Genomic DNA, 21684 nt, shown 5'->3' with positions numbered 1-21684 from the left:
ACCATCTTTCCACCTGACTCAGGCGTTACAGGACCCGCTTGAATTCAGCTGTTTGAAATCTATGCTAGTAGGTTTCTATGAAACTAGGTTATGATTACATCTCAAAAGGCAGTGTAGGAGCCAGCCTGCCTCTGCCGGATGCACACAGATGCATGTGGGTCACATCGCAAGTTCCTTTTGTCTGTGCTGACAGCAGATTCTCTCAGTTAGAATGATAAGTGGATTTCTGATGCCAAATTCTGGAGCTTTAAAGAATTCAAACCAAACAACTATGTCCTCTGCATTTATCTTGGAACAGCCAAGTTAGAAAAGATGAAATCCTTCTAACAGGTCTAAACCCAATGCTCTATTTTGCTTTTTGTAGGTAGAAAGGAATTTATTTGGGGGTGCACTTTCTCCCCACATACCTCCATTCCCAATATTCCTGACTCCTCTGGCCGATATTACTTGTCTGGGATTCAAAAATATGTAACTTTGGCAGCGAACAGAAAATTCAAGGGTTTTGAGTAAGGTGGATGCATTCCTCCAGCCTGCAGGCTTAAAGGGAAAGCTATGAAAGAAAACAAAAGACCTGACCCTTTGCAATTTTTGCTGTTTTCATGAACAGAAGCAGAGGGTGTAGTGAAAAGATTTCATAAGCTGTGTGACTATGGGCAAATCACTTTAATCTCTCTGAGCCTCAGTTTCCCCATTTATAGAAAGAAGGTATAGAAGAGGAAGATATACTCTGGATGGGGACAGGGTAGCGTCCAACCATAGCCAGTGGCAAGTCTGAGTTTGTTGGCTTACAAGGCGTTTGCTCACACCCCTGTATCAAGCTGTCTTCTGGCCAAAGACCGTCATCCGAGGAAACACTCTTAGAATTTAGTGTGCCTTCAGTAATCAAGGTTAACATTTCTCAGTTGACTTCCTAAATATTTTTAAGAGGTCTCAGCAAAGTTCCTGAATGCTCTATTTTCTATCTTTACCTCCTGGACAAGCCATCTACCACAATGAAATTGGGCGAAAGTCCTGATTCCTTTCAGAGTCTCCATTATTCGGCAAAAATTCAAGTTATGAATAAGCTCATTGGTGGCTCAAGTGCCTCCAAGTGAGTGGGCTCTTTTGCAGAAAGAGACTCTTAGTCATCTGAATTTTCTATCTCTGCAGCCTCTAGACCTTGGGCCATTTCACGGGCTCCTCCTATCGACAACCCCCCCCGCCCCCCCCCCCAAAAGTGATTAGGGAAATGCAAAGCCAAAGTGAAACGAAACAGATCTCTTTGCTATTTGCTAAGTAAGAAGGGCACCATCCAGCAAAGAGGAGAAGCAGATTAATAGCTGCCTTACAGCAAAAACAAATGAACACAAAATCTAATTTACAAACCTATTAGATTTGCTATGTAAGCTGTTCACAGCTGATCTGATTGTACCTCTGCCTCCAGAATTCCTGCAAGACAAAGGAAATGCATTATTTATAAACCCAGCTCTTCTTTGCAAAGCCCTCTTCAGTTGCCAGGAGATCTCACAGCCCGCCTTGGAGGACTACAGAGGGACAATGAAATCTCACCTAGGCCTCTCCAGAAATGGGCAACCTCCTGGCCCAGCCACAAACCCGGGCATTTTCAAGGAAGTAGACCTCCTAGATCCTCCCGGGCCTCTCACTTGGACATTGTTTCAATTCTCACCAAGGTTTCCACTTGAGAATTTCATCTGAGCTTTGAGACAAACTCCTTTGTCTCCTCTGGTTAAGCCCATAGGCTAGCACGCTTGAGCCTGACTACGCACCTGCTGCAGCATGACTCAGTATTTCCTTTAGCCAGACTCATCCTTTGCCCCTGGTCTTCGCTGGCCATCACTCACCCGTGGTAAGACGTTGTCCATCACATGATCTCCAAACTTGAGACATCAGAAGTCCAACAGAGGCAGCAAGACTGACTCAACCAGTGCCTCCAACCAAATGTGAGAATGATTTGCTTTTTGGGGGCAGGAAATATAATATTAAGTGGTGTCACTTTACCAGGGAGCAGGAGATGGGCGAGTAATGGGGTCCTTTGCGTCTTCCTCTGGAGGAAAAGGTTTTTGGAGTAAAAGCATTCTAAGGCCCTTTCCAGCCCCACCACCTCTTCAGTTCTGTCAGATTCCATTCTGGATGGGGGCCATGAAGTTTCACCCTGCTTTGCTAATCACACTGGGCCAAGGGGAGAGATGAATCCATCTGCCCCTGGTACCCAGCCCACTTTGTGCTCTGTGTGTGTTTTTTTAAAAGTTGTATGTGAGACTAATTATTTTTATTAAGTTAAATAATTTTTTCACCACTGATTTATAGGATATGTGGTTTGAGGAGATATTTCTTCACACTTTTCTCATTTTTTATTTGGAGAGCTATAATCTTTTTGTGATTTTATTTTAATTTTTGAATTAACTTTTATTGGAGCATAGTTGCTTTACAATGTTGTGTTAGTTTCTACTGTACAGCAAAGTGAATCAGATATATGTATACATATCTCCCCTCTTTTTTGGATTTCCTTCTCATTTAGGTCACCACAGAGCACTGAGTAGAGCTCCCTGTGCTATACAGTAGGTTCTCATTAGTTATCTATTTTATACATAGTATCAATAGTGTATATATGTCAAGCCCAATCTCCCAATTCATCCCACCCCCTTTTCCCTGCCCCCCGGTGTCCATACGTTTGTTCTCTACGTCTGTATCTCTATTTCTGCTTTGCAAATAAGATCATCTATCATTTTTTAACATCTATCATTTTTTAAAAGTTCCATCTAACCTTTCAGCCAAGGTGTTGGCACACTCCAAAGAAATAATTAAAATCACTGCAAAAGCTGTATATTTAAAGAATCCTGTGATTTAATAAGAACTCTTTGGGGGAAGTTAATGCCTAACTCCTCACTGGTTTTAAATCTGGATTTTTCTATCTGCTTTCTTTAGGATCCACATACTTGTAGATATAACATTGTGTGTGTCTGTGTGCGCGCGTGTGTCTTTTCCTGATAGACTGAAATGTCCTTTCAACATTATTTGGCAACAGGAAATATTCTGCCTCATAGCTGGATGACCAGGCAACAGGACGTGTGCTATGACTCACCCAGTGCCTCATCTCAGGTCTCCCTTCAGGTCTCAAATTTCATTACACACAGTCTAATTCTTAATTACACAGAGTATCATTGGTTCTTCACATTTAAATCAATGCGTAATATCTCTTTTTTGTCTCTCTTCATTTACCCTTGGGATGGCGGCTTTCTCACACGTCTAATCCAAGGGTCTGGGAATACCTGGCCATCTCTGGCCTGTAGCCATAATCTACTTAGGTCAGCGCCCAAGGGCTTTCCTGGGCCCGCTGCTGTCCACATGACACTGACCTTTCACATGTCCTGACCCTGACCCCAGTCCTCAAAATCAGCACTCCTTGGGGGAGGGAAGACTTGCTGGGCCAGATATTAAGTCAAGTAAGTAATTAAAAGTGTGGTCATAGCTCAATACTAACGAAAGGTTATTGGAACAAAAAAGATTGTCTAGAAATGCTGCACATGAGAATTGATGTATGATTTTAAAAAATCATTATCAACGAGAAATTCAATAAATGGTTTGAAGTAGTTGATTAATAATCTGGAGGTGAGTTGGAGGGAAATCATGTAAGTGTTCCCTGACTTATAAATTTCAAGTGGATTTAACTAGTGTTTCTCAGACTTTAGTAATTCTCATATTCCTATCAGCAGTTTGCCATACTACTGTCTACTTAAGTTTTTAAATTGACTCATCTTTTAAAAACTTCTTAACCTACACAACACCATCCGTGAAAATATGGGTTTGATATCATGATTATATACTCATTTGAAAAGAACACAAAACCATTACCACAAAAATATTTATCAGTGGAATTCCCAAAATCATCTTACTTATTACCAAGCATACTTATAGCACCTCTGGGGAAGACTGAATTAAACAGTTAAATATTTAAAGAAGGCAACCCATACAAAATTGGTAAGAAAATGGAAGAGGACATTTATCAAATCTTGATGAGGTATGAGGAATATATGTGAAGGACTTTTAAAATTCAGAAGTGGAAGAAGAAATCCTAAGAGAAAATATAGTTTAAAAAAAAATCTTCATAAAAATTTAAAATTCTGCTTATACAAACAGCAAACCTCAACGAACTCTGCTCAGTACCTTTCTTGAAATCTGAGAGGACTCCAGGTGAGGTGAGAACTGCACCTGTGCATCTACCTGGTTTAACGCAACCAGGGGTTTGGAGAGGACTCAATGCTGAGCAACAACTTCCTCCTGCTTTCTCTTCTCCTGCCTCCAGGCCAGGTCCTGGGGAGCATCCAATCCTGCTGACGTGGGCACCACAAACCATGCCCTTTTTCATACTGATCCTTCCTCTAACTCTGGGTTTCCCCACCTTGGCACTATTGATATTTCAATGTGGGTGTTGGGGGTTGGGCAGCTACCTGTGCACTGTAGGGTGTTCTAGCTGCATCCCTGGCCTCTACCCACTTTATGCCAGGAGCAGCCCTCCCCACACCCCCAAATTGTGACAACTAAAAATGCCTCCAGACATTGCCAAATGTCCCCTGGGGCAGGGAGGCAAAATGGCCTCCATTTGAGAACCTCTGCTTTGACATTTGTTTTCTACCTAATGCCTCTGAGAAGATGAATCCCCTCCATCAGCCAACCCATCCCACCACCTTCCTGTGCTAAACCCCAAGCCCAACATCTGTGCTTCCCCTCAAAACCATCTTAGTTTTCAATTCTCAGCCACCTTTTCCTTCTCTTCCTAAAGCATTCTATTACAGCATTTGTCACCTTTTCATATATAATTATTTCATGGAATCACAGATGGGAGACTTTAAATAAATTTTGTCATTGACATAAACTCCTCCTCTTATAGTTGAAGAAACCAAGGTCTAGAGATTTGGTTCTGGTTTCGTCTTCCTCAGCTGCTCGCCACACTAGAAGGGAAGATCCTGGATTGTGTGCATTAACCATGTCTTTTATTTTCTATATCTGATGCTTTGACATCTGGGACCTTGCTGACTGTGGAGGGACAGCTCCTCTCAGGGTTAGCAAATTCCTAGAGATAGTAAACAACTGGCCTGGGAGTGCACCTTTCAAATACAAGTCAACTAATCTAGAGCCCATACCCCTGCCACCTCCCTTAGTGGGATCTTATTCTCTGGGCCACTATCCACGTGCCATAATCACCTGGAGCTAGGTACCAGACATCTATGCATCTATCGGGTTTAATTAACGAGGGGTTACAGTTGTCCCAGACAGGTAGGACAGCTCCTATGCCCCAGAGTCTGCTGAAGTTATCCAAATCCAATAAGCTAGCCAATCTTAAGCCTGCTTACCCTGCTTCACCCTTCCTTCCTATGGAAACCACAATAAAGGCTTTTGTCCACAGTTCCCCCTCCCCTCCCTCCTAAGTGACCTGGTGCTACTCCACGTGGCCCTGCATGATGTGGTGTGCCACCCCTCTTGGAATGTGGGAGTATAACACACTACATTTTCAATGGTGGTCACCTCCTGATCTGTTGGCCTGACCATACCTAAATAATAATAAAACCTATATTAAAACAGGGGGACCCTGTTTTGTTCACCTTCCCAGCCTTGCATAGTACTTTGTCCAGCTGGGGCTCAGTGAATCAAATCTAACTTCAGTGCTAAGTGGGACTTTTCTTCCAAAGTCTTCCCTGCAGTTTGCATGCTGTGTTCACACATATTACTTATACCTGTACAAGACACAGTTTCACCTCTCAGATACCCAGAGAACGGGGCAGACTGTCATTCAAAGAAACTCAGGTTGCAGATAATTTGGCTCAAAATGAATCCCATGAATTGGCAAGGGATTTTTTTTTTCTAATTAGGTTTTGCCTCCATTGTTATTAAAATAAGCTTTCATCCCTTGTGATTGGGGAATGCTGACACCTGCTTGGTTGGGTGACAGAGGAAGATGGTCAGGTGAGAAAAATTTGCTAAAGAAAATTCATCAACTTCTGAAATCATAGAAACAAAGATGCTTAGGTCATCCAAATGAGAAAATATATGGGAAAGCTCTTTGCACACTATAAAAAACTCTATAAAACAAGGTATAATATTAGTAATAATCCCTGTCCACTTGACCCTACCCAATATTCCCAGCCATAGTGAGGATGGAGTCTGATTACTCCAAAGCTCTACATTTTAAGATGTCAGTCTCCTTTCCACCGTGAACATAATACTCTTTCCGAGCAGTAAACTAAGACAAAAAATAAAAATAGCCTGTTTAAAAAAATAATAACAGGGACTTCCCTGGCGGTCCAGTGGTTAAGACTTTGCCTTCCAACGCAGCGGATGCGAGTCCAATCCCTGGTCAGGGAGCTAACGGAAGCAATATTGTCACAAATTCAATAAAGACTTTAAAAGTGGTCCACATCAAAAAAGTCTTAAAAAAATAATAACATGCATAGTTGGATTTGTTTTCAGTGAAAAGCAATTAGCAAACCTGAAAACTGCATTTCTGTTTAGCCTCTTCATCCAAGCCCAGTTGTTTTACAGGTAAGGTCATGTTTCAGTGTGCTGGGGTCTCATAGCTGTGTTAGAACCTCCCACATCCTTGGCTCCTCACTGAAGAGTCAGGCTCAGTAAATGAACTTTCAAGAGCTGAAAGCTTTAATTAAGTGTGCGGACCCAACTTAAACAGTTGATTAGTCCTGAGAATAAAAGATTAAACTAAAACACAATTCATGAATTCGCAGATGATTCTTCCTTTACCGTTTTGGGAAGATATTGAACGTGTGCTTTCAACTTGTGCATATAAACCACTGGGGTTCCTGCCTGTTGATCCTCCAAGGACACATTATAAGTATGTGGCCCCACAAACACATGGTAGGGAGAAAAGAAGCAAAAGGATGATTTGCAGTCATTCACATGAACAAAGCAAGGGGTTCCAACAGGGTTCAAGGGTGTTTTTTTTAAAGACTTTTTCTTTTTTGTGGTGAAATATACTTAACATAAAATTTCCATGTTATCCCTTTTTAAGTGTATGATTCAGTGGCATCCAGTATATTCACAATACTGTGGAGCCATCACCAGCGTTTATCTCTAGAATTTTTTCATCACCCCCAACAGAAACTCTATACCCATTAAACAATAATTCCCCAATCCCTCCTCCCCCAACCCCCTAGTACTCTATTCTATTCTATTCTTCTATCTCTGTGAATGTGCCTATTCTAGATATTTTTTGTAAGTGGAATCATACAATATTTGTCCTTTTATGCCTGGCTTCTTTGACTTAATAGAGGATTTCAGGGTTCATCCATGGAGTAGCATGTCGGAAGCCTGGCTTTGGATGTGGCCATTCTCAGGAGCTAGAATATCACAGAGACGGGGGAAGGAAGGTCCCTTCCAAAGTGTTTGTGTCTGGATCATTGAGCACCTGTGATTAGGACAGGAGCAGAGGTCCCACCAGCTGACAAGTGCTTGGGGCTCAAGAGCTCAGGGGCTCTCCTGCCCAGAGCATACTTGGCTAGGAACTTCCTGAATTTTTTGCTGGCAAAGTGAGCTTTGATGTCCATTTCCTCCTCCATTTGAAGAGCTGGTCGTACTTGGCCAAGTGCTCAGACGGGCAAGGGGGCAGCTGCCTTGGTTGGTCCGGTGCAGATCCAGTCACAAGGCTGGCAATGACAGTATCTTCAGTTTCCCCGGCACAGTGAGAGACGTGGTGCCCCGTCCTTTGGACTGGACCAGTTTGAACTCCTGAAAAGACTCTGTCACAGGGTCTTTTTCATTCACTCTGAGCAGAAGGCATTTGCACAGAGTCTTTGCCCACAGGCTTGGGCATACGTTTCAGGTTGGTCACTGTGCAACCATCCCCTACCACCTGGGCACCACCTCCACTAGTGGAGAACTTCCAAGCTTTCCAGTCATACTGGTCTAAGGCATCTTCAGTGGATGCCACTAGGTAGTCCTTGATGAAGGACTTGTACTCATTCACCAACTCATCAGCGTGATATAACGGCTGGGGTCATCGGGAGACCCAAAGTTCAAGGTCATACTTTCCAAACTCTAAGAGTTAGATGCTGCTGCATCTGTGCCATTCACCAGCCTTTCCCACCACATTCCACAGCCACTCCAAGGCCTTGAATTCTTTAGGATATAAGTTGGCAAACTTTTCCTTAAAGGGCCAGACAGCAAATATTTTAGGCTTTGTGGGGCCAAGAGGAATAAGTGAGGATCTTAGGCAGATGAAGACACTTAAACGACAAAAGAGAAAACAAATTTCGACAAAGTTCTTATTGATGAAATTAAAAGTATAATAATGATGATCGAGTACATTATTTTGGGTAACAGGTCTATTAATAAGAAGAATGTAATTTTTGGGGGGGGATGAGACTTTAGTTAACGGAGGTTCAAAGTTAGTGTTCCTGTCATCATGGTAGAAAGGTGGCCTCATTCCTCTATAGAGCCTTCCCTTGCTTCCCTGAAACACTGTTACCTTCCCTCTGGTGAACTCACCGGATTGTGTCACCTGAATCTCCCTTTTGGACTTATACTCTATTCACCCTAAGAGTGTTGGAGAACTTGTCATATGGGGAAGCAAGTTAAGAGCACAAGCTCTGAGATAAGACTCCCAGTGTCTGCGTTCCAGCTGAACTAATCATTAGCTGTGTGATCTTTGACTACTGCTAACCTATCTAGAAGCTTCCATTTGTTTCCTCATCTAAAAAAATGAGTGATAGTATCTACTTCATGGAGTTTTTATAAAGATTAAGTGAGCTAGTGAGTGCAGAGATTAAAACAGTGCATGACATATCATAAAGCACTTGGTATTAATGTTATACTTATTTAGATTTTTTTGCAACCCTTTAAAACTGTAAAATCATCTCGGCTGGAGAGCCACATAATATCAGGTAGCTGCCCGGCTTTGACCTGTGAGTCGTGCTTTGCTAATTCCATCTCTAGTATGTTAGGAGCAAAATGCCCCTCCACAAAGCATCGCTGACACATTTCTGATGACATCCTTCTGGTTGAGGTAGGCTTCTGCTGCCCTGAGCACGGCTTTCCTGAAGTCACAGCTCCAACAGTGAGGATCACAAACTCCTGTATTGTCGGCTCGTTAGCAGCGTGAGAACTACCCTGGATCACAGTGAAAGCTGGAACTGGCCAGTCACTTCCGCACTGCCAGCCAGGACTCAGTGTGACGGTACGGGGGGCCCCCTCTCAGCAGCTTCGGCTTCGCAGGCAGCAAACGACACTTCTGGTATGATGTTCGCACCAAAGTTAGGTTTATTCCCAGTGCCACCCGTGTCTGACACCAGTTTGTTACCCTCCTCCAGGTCCCCCCACTCAGCTTCCAGCTCTTCAGGGCAGGTCTAACACCTTCACTGATGTGCTCGACAGTCTTTGAGATGCCTTTTCCTATTCAGCAAGTCTCATGATGGCACTGGAGCTCTCGGACCTCACAGACACTGAAACGCTGCTGGGCATAGAGCTCCGAAGAGACCAGTGTAGGTTTCAGCCTTGACAATGGTGTTTCCATGACAATTGAGACCTCTGGCTTATGTGGGTGTTGTAGGTGCTAACAGGAGGGTTACAGCAGTAAGCTCATGGGCTTCTGTCTTCTTATGCCCACCTCACTGAATGCTCAGCTCCTTCTTCTGCCATCCCCTCTTCCTTCACGTTAAATATTAGCTTGCTCTGATGTATCTGCTGGCTGCAATTTCAGCAAACTGTTTTTTTTTGTTTGTTTGTTTTTTGCGGTACGCGGGCCTCTCACTGTTGTGGCCTCTCCCTTTGCGGAGCACAGGCTCCGGACGCGCAGGCTCAGCGGCCATGGCTCACGGGCCCAGCCACTCCGCGGCATGTGGGATCTTCCCGGACCGGGGCACGAACCCGTGTCCCCTGCATCGGCAGGCAGACTCTCAACCACTGTGCCACCAGGGAAGCCCAAACTTTTGTTTGTTAATCAGCTTCCATCAGTGTTCAAAAAGGTACCAGCTCACTCTTGGCTCTTCCCTCTGCTCGACCTCAGAAAATATTCGTGAGAACGGAGGGCTTTGATTCCAGCCAATTTCCCCAGTCTCTTATACTAGTCATCTGCACATCAGAAAAGTAAACAAGCCACTTGGATGCCAAGCATTTCCCATAACACTTATTCCTGATCTTTTCTCTTTCTCATCATGACCAACAACCAGGAGAGAGACCATATAATTTATCATCCAGACCAAATACTTTCGCAGTAAACCGAGGCACCAGCCAGAAATGATACATGAACTGGGATGACCAACTCATGTGGTACTGGTCCTCCTCCAATCTACACTCATTTTATAAAGGAGACAGACTTAATAATACAAAGACTTCTAAGAGAATGCTGCATTCCAAATCCAGACCACTCAAAACCCCAGAATCCAACGCAGTTAAAACTCAGAGGCGATACATATCTATGCAGTTGGTTGAACTGGAGCTGGTGAAAGCTGTCAGTAGAGATGACTTCTCCAGTAAGTAGTTCATGGCTATAGGGCTTTTTCTGAGTCCCTTCCACCCCCCTTCTGAAGACCCTTCTTTACAGTGAACTAGCGTCCCTTGACCTGCCTCGGTGTCCTGGTCACACCTGCAGCAAGGTTCTCCCTACCCTCAGCTACCACTGCAGCTTCACCTAGCACGTGGCTTCACCACCAGCCCCTAGACTGGGGCCAAGCCTAGGACAGGGTCCTGATCATCTCTGCATTACCATGGAGGGGTGGAGGTCACATATCTCCTGCACATCCAATGTGCTCCAAAGAGGACTGCTGAATGAATAGATGAGTCAAAAAAGCTGAAGCCATCCCTTCGCTGTAGAGAAGAGGATTCAGCCCCCGCCGGAAGCACGTCTCGGGGAGGAAGAAGGGAAACCCCAGCCTCACTCCCACCTCCACTGCCCACCTACCCACACCTGCCAGGAGTGCTCCAGATACAGGGCCTTCACACTGGCTGTTCCCTCTCCCTGGAACATTTTTCCAACAGATACCCCATGGCTCACTCCTCCCTTTCCCCCTTTTTCAAATCTTGGCTCATATCGGACCTTCTCAGAGTGGCCTTCCCTCACCATCCCATTTAACATAGCATCTGCTGTCCTACTCCCCCCACTGTGGCCCTTCCCACTCCCATCCCCTTCTGTCTTCTCATCACCATATCATGTATCTTGTGTACGGTCTGCCTCTGCCACGGGTGTGTAAGTTCCATGATGGGAGCACTGTGTCTGTCTTGTTGATGGCTGCACCCCTAGTGCCTGGACATCACCAGAAGTCAGTGGATATTTACAAATAGAAGGAATCTGCCTCCTCCCGTCCTTCGTTACAAGAAGCCAGCTGTCCTCTTATCCAAACCCAGTACCTCCACCTGTGTTCGGAATTGCATTCCCTTCCTGCCTTTGGTGATTCTTATTCCATCAACTACTTCTTTTCTCTTCCCCATATAGTTAAAGCTTCATTTCAGCTGCGTAATCATTCTGGTCTTTATCTTGGACCTTGTATATGTCAGACTCTGTCCTACAAATTTTATATTACTTCATTTAAGCCTGACAGTAGCCCGAGAATGTAGAAATGATGATCCACTTCTACCTGAGAGGAAACAGAGGCACAGAGAAGGGGAGAATCCTGCCCGGGGCCACACAACTACTAAGAAGGGATGTCAGGATTTGAACCCAGCAGGCTGGCTCAGAGCCTTATGACTCTGCCATGTTGCTGGCTCATCCCCACTAGCATTTATATATATGTTTGCTTTTCTCATCTTCAATAAACGACCCAACTTTTCTTTCATATACCCCTCAGCTACTTCTCTGTCTCTTGCCAGCACTTTGCAAACTTCTACACTGTCTGTGATTCCTTGCTCCACCCTCTCCCCCTACCACTCCATTCTGGTTCATGTCCCCAACACTCTATCAAAAGCACTCTTGTATGAACACCTTGTGATGGGCATGTCTGTCCCCATCTTATTTGAACTCTGTCAACATTTGGTGGCACGTCCTCCTTCCTGGATAAGTAAAGTCGGGACTTCCTGGTTCTGGCCACAGGGTGGCCCTGGACAAACCTTCTCCCTCTGGAGGAAATAAGCTACTGGGAAGAGTCATAATAAACGATCACAAGTGAAGAGAAGGCTTAGAGTCCTCAAGGGCATCCTTAAGATTCCTTCTGGCTCTGAAAATCCATTATTTTAAATCACACTCCTCTCAACACTTTAAGGTTCCATTAATAACGACATAAAATCCCTCCTTGATTCTTTCTGTTCCCCTAACAGAGGGTGCCCCCCAATTAAAAAATCTCAATTTTTCTCTATATTCACACCCAACAGGATTTTGTCCAGCATTACTTTCTATCAAAATATAGAAAATATTTTTCTTATAAAATATTAGTTTTATAAAATTTTCAGATAAAAAATATGGTTGAATATTTTTGTCAACATCTTCCTGCCCCCCCACCACCACCAAAATTTACCCCCCAAGAGCGATGGCTTCACTATTCCAGGTGACAATCCCAGTCCCAGATGTACATGTTAACAAAACACATCCTTAGGAAGGGGATGTGGATTCCAAGAGAACAGTGAAAAGTATTAATAACTTCATTTGCTTGAGCTCCACCCTGTGCCAGGCACTGTACCAGCGGCATGTTAATTTTCATATTTTGGTTTTAGAAATAGGACATGCAGGCTCAAAAAGTTTAAGTGATTTGCCCAGGGTCACCCCCAGCAAATAAACTGTCAGAGCAGGGATTCAGTTTGCATGTAGTCAAACCACGTGTGCCTGCAGAACACTGGCTCCTGCACCCTGCCCTTCACCTGCTGCATGTAAGAATTTAATACACAGCCAAAGAGACGCCAGAGACTTAAGAGGAAGCAAAGGTTACTCAATAAGTAGTTGTGAGACACTTGGTGAGCTAATTGGGAAAATATTCAAGTCAGATTCTCCACTGGCACCACACCAATGAGGACAAAATGTGATCTAGCCATTAAAAACTACGCTTAGGAAGAGTTTTATATGAAAATTCATTCAATCCTATTTTAGTCCATTTGGGCAGCTAGAAGATAATACTGTAGTCTGGGGGGCTTATAAACAACACCAATTGATTGCTCACAGTTCTGGAGGCTGGAAGTCTGAGGTCAGGGTGCCAGCATGGCCAGATGAGGGCCCTCTTCTAAGTCACAGACGTCTTTTATCCTCACATGGCAGAAGGGGTGAGGGGTCTCTCTGAAGCCTCTGCTATAAGGGCACTAACCCCATTCATGAGGCCTCCACCCTCATGACCTAATCACCCCCAAAGGCCCCATCTCCAAATACCATCACATTGGGCATTAGGATTCCAACATGTGAATTTGCGGGGTGGAGGACAAAAACATTCAAACCATAGCACTTCCACTGGCCTGTCACTTAGTGTCCACTATTGACAGTTGCTGCGGGCTCCTGCTGCAGACACAGTGTTAGCCTTGCCTGTCGTTTTCCGCTTTTTTATTGTATTAGAAATATACCACTGCAAAACCTTAACGGAGAGGTTGGCAGCCCTGAAAACTTCACATTTCATTCATGTCACTCGGTGTGGATAAATCCGTGCTCTTTAAAGAGAAGCAGAACGTCTGTCCAACGTGCCGTGCTCTGCTCTTGAACCCGCCTCGCTGGGACTTGAAAGCTCTCTGCCTTAAGCTGGCCTTTCTTCCCTCCCCTTTGTTCACTTCTCGACAGACCTGCATTCAGAGAGGCCGTGTCCCTATTAACACAGCTGCAGTCTTTTCCTCTGAAAACCCCTGGAGGGCACCTGGGTTGGGGACGACTTTAAAGTCACTTTTCTTCTGGGTGTTTGATATGTCTTGTCCCCTTCCCTACTCTGCTGGACCTGGATAAATGCGGCTCCCCCGACAGCCGATACCACTCAGGGAATGTTGCTGTCACCTGGAAGGAGCACGGCAGGACCGTCAGTAAGGGTGCTGGAGTTCTGGTTCCCAACGTGCTCTAGCTTTGCAGCCCTTGGCCTCTCGAGGTCTTGAGGTCCTTCTCTGCAAAGCGGGGTCCTGTGGTGGGATTAAAGCAAGAAGCTCCGGGCAGACGTGAATGTCAGTTGCAGTGTTGTTATTGAAGGTGATGGCTGCTGCCTTCGGGGTCAGAAGAAACCACTGCTGCGTGTGGACTCTGCCGAGCCCCCTCGGATCAGCTGTCCTCAGGGAAGCTGCCTTCCAACAGCATGGTCCATTAGGGAGAAATAAGGAGCGGTGGATGGAAGAAAATGGAATGTGTTATCTGTGGCAGAACTGTGATTCTCACCGCTGCTGCTGCTCTGTCGGATGGCTCTGCAGCCGTCCAGTGGGGAGATCTGCCCGAGATTAAATTAGTGCATTTTCTTTTCTTCAGCAAAGAAGTGCTCAGCTAACTAGCACGAGAGGCACATCTGACAGTCATGTTGCCAAGACCTGGGTGTGGTCCATCCACCAGTCACGGGGCTGTGCTGGATGGAGCCCCAGTGGGACCCACAGGGTGTGGCCTGGTCCCTGAGTGTGTTGACGACACATCAGTTCTCCTGAACGAGACCCTGAAATGTCCCTTAGGTCCTAGATTCCCTCCTTCTTCATCAAGTGTCGACACTCCTCCAGGTTTTCCTTGAAACTCTTCTCTGCTGCTCCCTCCCAGACCTTCCTCCTAGGCCCTTCCCCTAGATGTCAGGGCTGCTCAGAGCCCACCCTTAGCCGTTGAGAAGCCCCGGCTTCCATTGTTCATCTACATGCCCACAACTCCTGATGCACTTCCAGGTTCCAGAATCACAGAACAGGCTAGTCACCGCCACACAGACCTCAGACCTGACCGGCACTCACACCTCCAACCTGCTCTCCCCCAGGTTTCCCTCAGGGAATGGCACCCACCCAGTCATGCAGAATCTGGGTGCTGTGGACACTCCCCATCCTCTCTCACCAGGTTTCCCCTCCAAGATCACCCAGCCTTCAGACTCTCCCACCTGAGGACAGCAGGTGCCATGCCCTCATGCCTTCCCTCAGGTTCCCTGCCATGGTTTCTGTCTTACCTCCCTGTCTGCAGAGAGTCATCCTTTGCCAAACGCTCCTACGTGGGACCTGGATTTCCAAAATGCAAAGTGCAACATGGCGCTTCCTCCTTGAAGCTCTTCTGGGTTCCCTCTCTGAGCCCCATTGCTTTCAAAATAAAGTTCGGGTTCCTTAGCATAGCACAGAAGACTCTGAGTCTGTCCTCATCTTCACTTTCTCACACATCCACCTGCTAACTCCACCAAGCAATGGGCAGTTTCCGGAACGTGTGAGTCAGATCATAAGATTGTGCCTTCGAACATTATCCTCTCTCTCCAGAACCCTTTATTCTGTTTTCCATTTACTTAATTCAGAGTTTATGACTTGCCAGCCCCAGGTCATATCTGGCCTGGGGAGCTTTCACAGTGTTAAATCTTTTAGGATTAAGAGGCCAATTGTAAAAACCCAAGGGATTAGTCATTAAAAAATATCTTAAGTTTTGGCTTCTTTTGAACAATCAGAACCCTGAACCATAGTAACTGGTGGAGATGAGAAGCAGCTGTGCCTCACGTTGGGGGCGGGGTATAAACTATATTTTCCCACAGTCCACATCCCTCCTTACTGTCTTACACTGTACTGTTTCACTTATTTATGTGACCTGCCTAGACCTTGAAGGCATTTGAGTTTGAGATCCCTAGACCCGCTCCTACTCAGGTAGCAAAACTCAGCTCATGTCACCTTCTCCATGACCTTCCCTGACTCAGAAGCCCCGCTTATGCCAGGTACAGCAAGGCTACGGGAACTGAGGGTGTATAGGAAGTGGCAGGGAGTACTAGTTCCTTGCTCCCTTTCGATGACAACTGACAAGATGCTTATTGATAAAATCAACCAGAGCAGAAGAGGAACACCCAGAGGCACCATCGTCCCCACCCCACACACAATATTCAGAAGAAAAAAGTTCTGGAAAAGAAAATTTGGGAGCTCCATTCTCCCTATGATGTGGCGCGAGGCTGCTTTCTTGGACTTGCTGATTGAATCACTAACTGATAGACTAGTAATGGAAATCCAGCCCTGGCTCTGGAGGGGTACTCAGCCCTAACGCCTTAGGTGTGAGCTGTGGTCTCCATCCCCACTCTCCAGCGCATGTTCTGTGGGAGTCCAAGGCTCTGGGGAGGAATTGCGGGGGAGGGGCGGGTTTCTGCCCTTTGGGTCCCCCTTGTGAGCTGCTTTCTGACTGCCTTTGAGAAAAGTCCCGAGACAGTGCTCAGGGTGGAGAAAATGAACTCCAGCCCTGTTGCTTCAGGGCACGGAAAGTGACATCAGCCAACAAACATCACTGCAGCTGGTAGCAGGTGGGGGGTGGGATGCGGATGGGCATAGGGAGGATGCTGGCACCCAAGGCTGTGTCCAGGTTGATGCTAGAATCGGGTGTCTGAATGGGGACTTGAGGAGGCATCTGCTCAGATGGATAGTGGAGAAGCGACCATGAATTCTTCTTCCTTCTCTTCTTTTTGTTCTAATTAATGTGTATGATGGGCCCCGGGCTGGGCTCTGGGGTCACAGTGGGGGATGGAGACACTCTCCAGTCTGAAGGTCCTTAAAATTGAAATTTGGAGACGAGAAACACTCACACACATACACATACAGGAAACGCTGCAGCAAAGGAACAGAATCATAACCACCCATCCATACACTGGGTGATGCTAAGAAGAAACGAGGAGAAGCAGTGATTAGAGACTGAGGGTATCCTTGGGAGCAGGCAGGGAAGAGCTGTCTGGGGGGCTGGCATTTTGTCAGAACCCCAGAATACGAGGAGGGCAGCCTCAAAAGGGCTGTGGGAAGAGCATCAGGTGGAGGGGTCTGCACAAGCCATGGTCCCAAAGCAAGAGGAGCCTGATGGGTGAATGGATCCCAATCTTCCCTCATGTAAAATTCATGTTGTTTCTGGGCCCTCCACGCCCCATAAGATGGTCTCTGAATCTTCATCCCCACCTCTGTTTATTGGCCCCATTTTCTCCTCAAGATTGTGACTTTCTCATATAACCTCTCCCTCTTTCCTTCTCTCCCCTCATTGCTTCTTTACCTTAGTTTTACAAATACACTTTTAAAATTTTTTAAATATTCTCCTTCTGCCTGGTCCTGCTCTCGACCTGCTTCTCTTTGCCTCGCAAACCTCTAGCAAGGCCGGACTGTAATCATGGCCCCCTTTTATCAGGGACCTCTCTGAAATCTCGCATCACCTCACCACACCAAGGAAAGAGGTCTCTCAACTGTCACCCAGAGCCCGCTGATGCCCCAGCCAGTGGCCCTGGAGCAATCCTCATCCCATGTGCCCTTCCGCTGGGGGTGCTTGCCCCCCTTGGTCACAGCTTTGGTCTCTCGGTTCTCCCCTCACTTCTTTGTCCTTCTCCATGCCCTTTGCTCCCTTGGTTCCTCCTTCCAACTCTCAAAACGAGGGCAAAGACCGAAGCTTAATCCTGGGGTCTCTGCTACGTTAAAGATGGCTACACTCATGGCTTCAAGCGTCTCCCTCCAAATGGCTTCTGATCTCCATCTCAGCTCTGACCTCTCTCCTAAATATTATTCGCTTACGTATTGGTTACAGTTGCCCACCATCCAGGTGACCATGGACAAGTCCCTTCCCAGCTTGGGGTGTCATCACTGTACCTGGAAAATACAGGGGAATGGGCTGGCTGGCCTCTTTTGTACCTACACTCCAATAATTGGTGATTCAATGATTTTTAAATGTCTTCATTCCTACATAGATGAACTCTATCCTCTTAAAATCATCATGTTGAAAGTCAAACTCATCATTGGACCTTAAGGCACAGATTTCCCTCTGGATTCTGATACCCACAGTGGGCTCAGCCATCACTGACCATCCCAGAGTATTGTCATTTCTCCTCTGTAACCAAGACTCCCTAGCTCTCTCTTCCTTTCCGTTTATAGCCCCTGCCCCCCAGCCCAGACCCTCCATGCTGCTCCTATAGATGACCTGGGTGGTCTCCCTAGCTTCTGCCCCTTCCAGCAACATACAGTCTACACATTCCTGTTCAAAACATTTCAAGGGTCTCAATTGTTCATAGCAGCTCCTCTTCAGCTTTGTGGAATCCTTTGAGAGTCCTCTAAAATGTATGGATCCTCTGCCCAGAGAAATGCCTAAGATTTCAAGAGGTTCATGGATCTCCTAAAACCCATCACAGACTCTTTAGAGGTCTTTGGACCCCAGATTAGACCAAAGCAACCCCCCAAAGAATCAAGTGTGAGTTCCTCAGATCCTGACAGCCTGGCTCTGCACCCCCTGTCCTATCGTATTTTCCTCCACCCTCAGGTCGTCCCGAAGCCCCCCACTCCAGCCAAGTCCCAAAGGTAGGAACAGCTCTTTGATGTGCACTTGAACCTTCTTTGTCTCAGGCCATTCTCCCCATCTGGATCATCCATTTCATTCTTCTTCCAGCTAAGTCTTGGACCATTCCTTCAAGTTCCCACCCTGATCCCACCTCGTCTAGAAAATGTTTCTCTTGCCACCGCCCTTTGTGGGGACTCCCTCTTTGGAGCTCCTACAGATCTGAAGCATCATCACTAGGACCGCAATATTGTCAATTTTTGTTTCTGTGACATGGCAGGGCTCACCACTGAGGACAGGGATGCTTACTAGGTTGAGATGCTTGCTGGTGATAATGAATCTTCCTGATAACTGAAGGAAGAAGGCTTCCGAAATCCTCCAATTGAGCTATGACTGATGCCAGCTTTTCTATATTTTATTACATACACTCACATGCTTTTCTAAAATGTGGTACATTGAGCATAACTGATCAGGAACACCCATCCTGCTGTAATAGAATGATTCTCCAAGTGGTACTGAGAGGCGGGGAATAAAGATGCTGCTGGGCCTGTCTTGCCAGTTCCTCAAGAGGCTTCGTTGAGATGTGAAAGCATCCACTGTGATGCCTGGCATGTGGCAGACCCTCAGTGTGTAAGTTTGCCTTCCACCTCCCTTAGAGTGGCTTTTTCCCCTTTTAAATGTAGAGCAGGTGGTAGGTGAAAATAGCTCAGCACCTATTTATTGCCCTACTCTAAGATTTCAGGGCAAGGAATTTAGAGGCGTAGAAAAAGGATTAGCTATTTCCATTGAGTCTGGACTCACTCAACAGGGAAGGTATCCAGTGGTGATGCTTTGCAGCTAGAGAAGACCTGTGGGGTTGTTGAACCTCATTTACAGATGGGGAAATTGAGGCCCTGAAAGCTTAGGGCCTGCCCTTGAGGTGGCAGATCTCCCAGCTCTCACTCACCCCAGACACGTTTCTCATCCTCACACAGGACGATGTGTGATGCACATTCCTGTTCACAACATTTCAAGGGTCTCAACTGTTCATAGCAGCTCCTCTTCAGCTTTGTGGTATCCTTTGAGAATCCTTTAAAATGTATGGGGTCCTTCCCTGGTGGCTCAGTGGTTGGGAGTCCGCCTGCCAATGCAGGGGACACGGGTTGGATCCCTGGTCTGGGAGGATCCCACATGCCGTGGAGTGGCTGGGCCCGTGCGCCATAACTGCTGAGCCTGCGCTCCAGAGCCCGCGAGCCACTACTGAAGCCCGTGCTGCCTAGAGCCTGTGCTCCGCAACGAGAAGCCACCGCAATGAGAAGCCCACTCACTGCAGCCAAGAGCGGCCCCCTCTCGCCACAGCTAGAGAAAGCCCACGTGCAGCAATGAAGACCCAACACAGCCAAAAATAAATCAATAAATATTTTAAAATGTATGGATCCTCTGGCCAGAGAAATGCCTAAACTTTCAAGAGTTTCTCCTCCATCAGACCACAAACTCCTCAAGCACTTTTTCTGTGCTGGGTTCATCTTTGCCTGTCACCAGCATCTCGCACAGGGCTTGTGAGCCCTTGTGTGTGACGAATCAGATGAATTTTACTCACACGGCTTTGTGATGACCACACAAGACTCGTGGTAACAGTCACGGGAACCAGGTACCAGGGAGCCTTCCTGCGGCTCTTCTCCAGGGGCACTGGGATGCCTCGTAAGGTGGCTGTTTCTGCACCTAATTGGGAACAGACTGACTTTTCCAGCAGACTTGGCCCCTGGCAGAGGGTGTGCTGGTTACCCTAAAGTGCTGTACTTGGGATATAGTCATTGAGCATTTACTGGGCGACTTGCCCTGCGTATATGGAGATGAACAGGATAGAAATGGATCTTTCCCTCATGGAGAGTCATCTTGTGGAAGATGAAAAAAAGAAGAACAGAAGTAAATATACCATCACCTGGTCCAGGCAGAACAACCCTCTCCAGTGGCTAATCTCCACCTATTTCCAAGACAGAAAATAAAAACAACGCTACACAATGGGAATCTGATGAAGACCCCAAACCCAAAAGTCAACACAGTTTGCTTTATTTTATCTCAATTGATCTCAACTCTCAAATATTCCAGCTTCAAAAGGTAAGATTAGGTACCAGCCAGCCAGCCAGTCCGGCATTGATTAAAAAAACCCTCCTTGATACTACAGGATGGAGGAGGTTGCAGACCCTTATTAATCTCTTTGTTATCAGCATGATCTCAGCCTGCCAGGAGCCAGCATACCTGATTCCCAATTCTGGCCACATCCACATCCCTCTGGTCCTCTGGCTTCTGCGTACCAGGCCATGGAGCTTGTATATAGCACCATGAATTACCCTGTTAAGATACCTTTAACAGTGGGCTGGTCTTTTCTCCAAGGAATCAGGGAAAAGGAAAAGTGCATTTCATCTATAACCAAGACGGAACTCAATGGATTTCAAATCAGACAATCATGTGGGAGCTGATATAAACCATCATATTTTCTCTCCTTTGGCCATGGAAAGGGATATATAAATGATTGCAGAATGTAGGTGGCAGGAGCTGTTCTGAGCTTCTCTCTGGAACTAACTCCCTCCTTCCTGCCCTCCCTCCTTTCCTTCCTTTATTCTCCAAACCAGCACTTACCCTCTGCCAGGCCCTGTGCAAGGGGCTGAAAGTACAACGCAGCACAGATGTGAACTGGTCCTAGCCCTCCTAAAGCTACAATCTACCAGGCAGGAAAGGCACCATGCAAGAAGTATGAACCGTGAGGAGGAAAATATAGAGGGCGCCGGGAGACTCTAAGACGGGAGTCTCACCTAGTGGTGTTTCTGGGAATTGGTGGCAGGGCTCAATCATCCTTGCCTTTTGAGTCATCCACGAGGTTGTTTCATCGGAGAATTCTTTTTCTGAGCACTGGGCAACTTCCCAGATACAGTGAGAAATCGTATCTGTAACTAGGTACTTTTTTTGAAGATTAACTCACTTACTCTCTATAGAAGTTTTACAAGGACTTGTCGCGGCTTTGCTGCCAAGGGGGCAGATAATGGTCACAGAGAGAAGTAAGGCAACCACAACATCACAGCATCGACTTCAGTCATTTTGGAGGTCTACCTATACGTGTTTTGCTAATCCCACTTTATTGACTTAATAGTTTTCTTTAAATCGACTCATTTAAAAACTTAAATGAATTAATCATCAAAGGAACCTTTATATCACTACCATAAATAGAATACCAATATCCCTTGCCCTAAATAGAAAGTAATGGCAAAAATAAATACAATTAAAGTCTTGGTTTCCAGCCTGCCCAGAGGCTGTCTTTATCTGAAGTAGCAGATTGGTTTTTAAAGGCTCCCCTCTACTTGCCTTTGATAGCCCCTAGAGGCCTC

The 21684-nt window shown here is 46.1% G+C and overlaps 1 protein-coding gene and 1 non-coding gene across 3 annotated transcripts in view; both read right to left on the bottom strand.

Moving 5' to 3' along the window:
• Window positions 1-21684, bottom strand: part of ST8SIA2 (ST8 alpha-N-acetyl-neuraminide alpha-2,8-sialyltransferase 2) — a 57036-nt gene that overhangs the window by 23303 nt on the left and 12049 nt on the right. Inside the window, exon 2 of one of the 2 annotated variants that reach the window (XM_024767715.1) lies at window positions 1366-1428. The exons of the other annotated variant lie outside the window; for it this stretch is intronic. Within the exon in view, the coding sequence (XP_024623483.1) occupies window positions 1366-1428 (63 nt within the window). The remainder of the gene's footprint in view (window positions 1-1365; window positions 1429-21684) is intronic. 2 annotated transcript variants of the gene reach the window in all.
• LOC112414974 (small nucleolar RNA U109) lies at window positions 13461-13599 on the bottom strand. The gene has a single exon (XR_003006249.1). It is a non-coding gene; the product is annotated as a small nucleolar RNA U109 (small nucleolar RNA).

The sequence above is a fragment of the Neophocaena asiaeorientalis genome, unplaced genomic scaffold (assembly GCF_003031525.2).
Source record: "Neophocaena asiaeorientalis asiaeorientalis breed wild unplaced genomic scaffold, Neophocaena_asiaeorientalis_V1.1 scaffold297, whole genome shotgun sequence".
NCBI lineage: Eukaryota > Metazoa > Chordata > Mammalia > Artiodactyla > Phocoenidae > Neophocaena > Neophocaena asiaeorientalis.
Note: the sequence above shows the minus strand (reverse complement) of the source record. Positions and strands in the feature narration are given on the sequence as shown.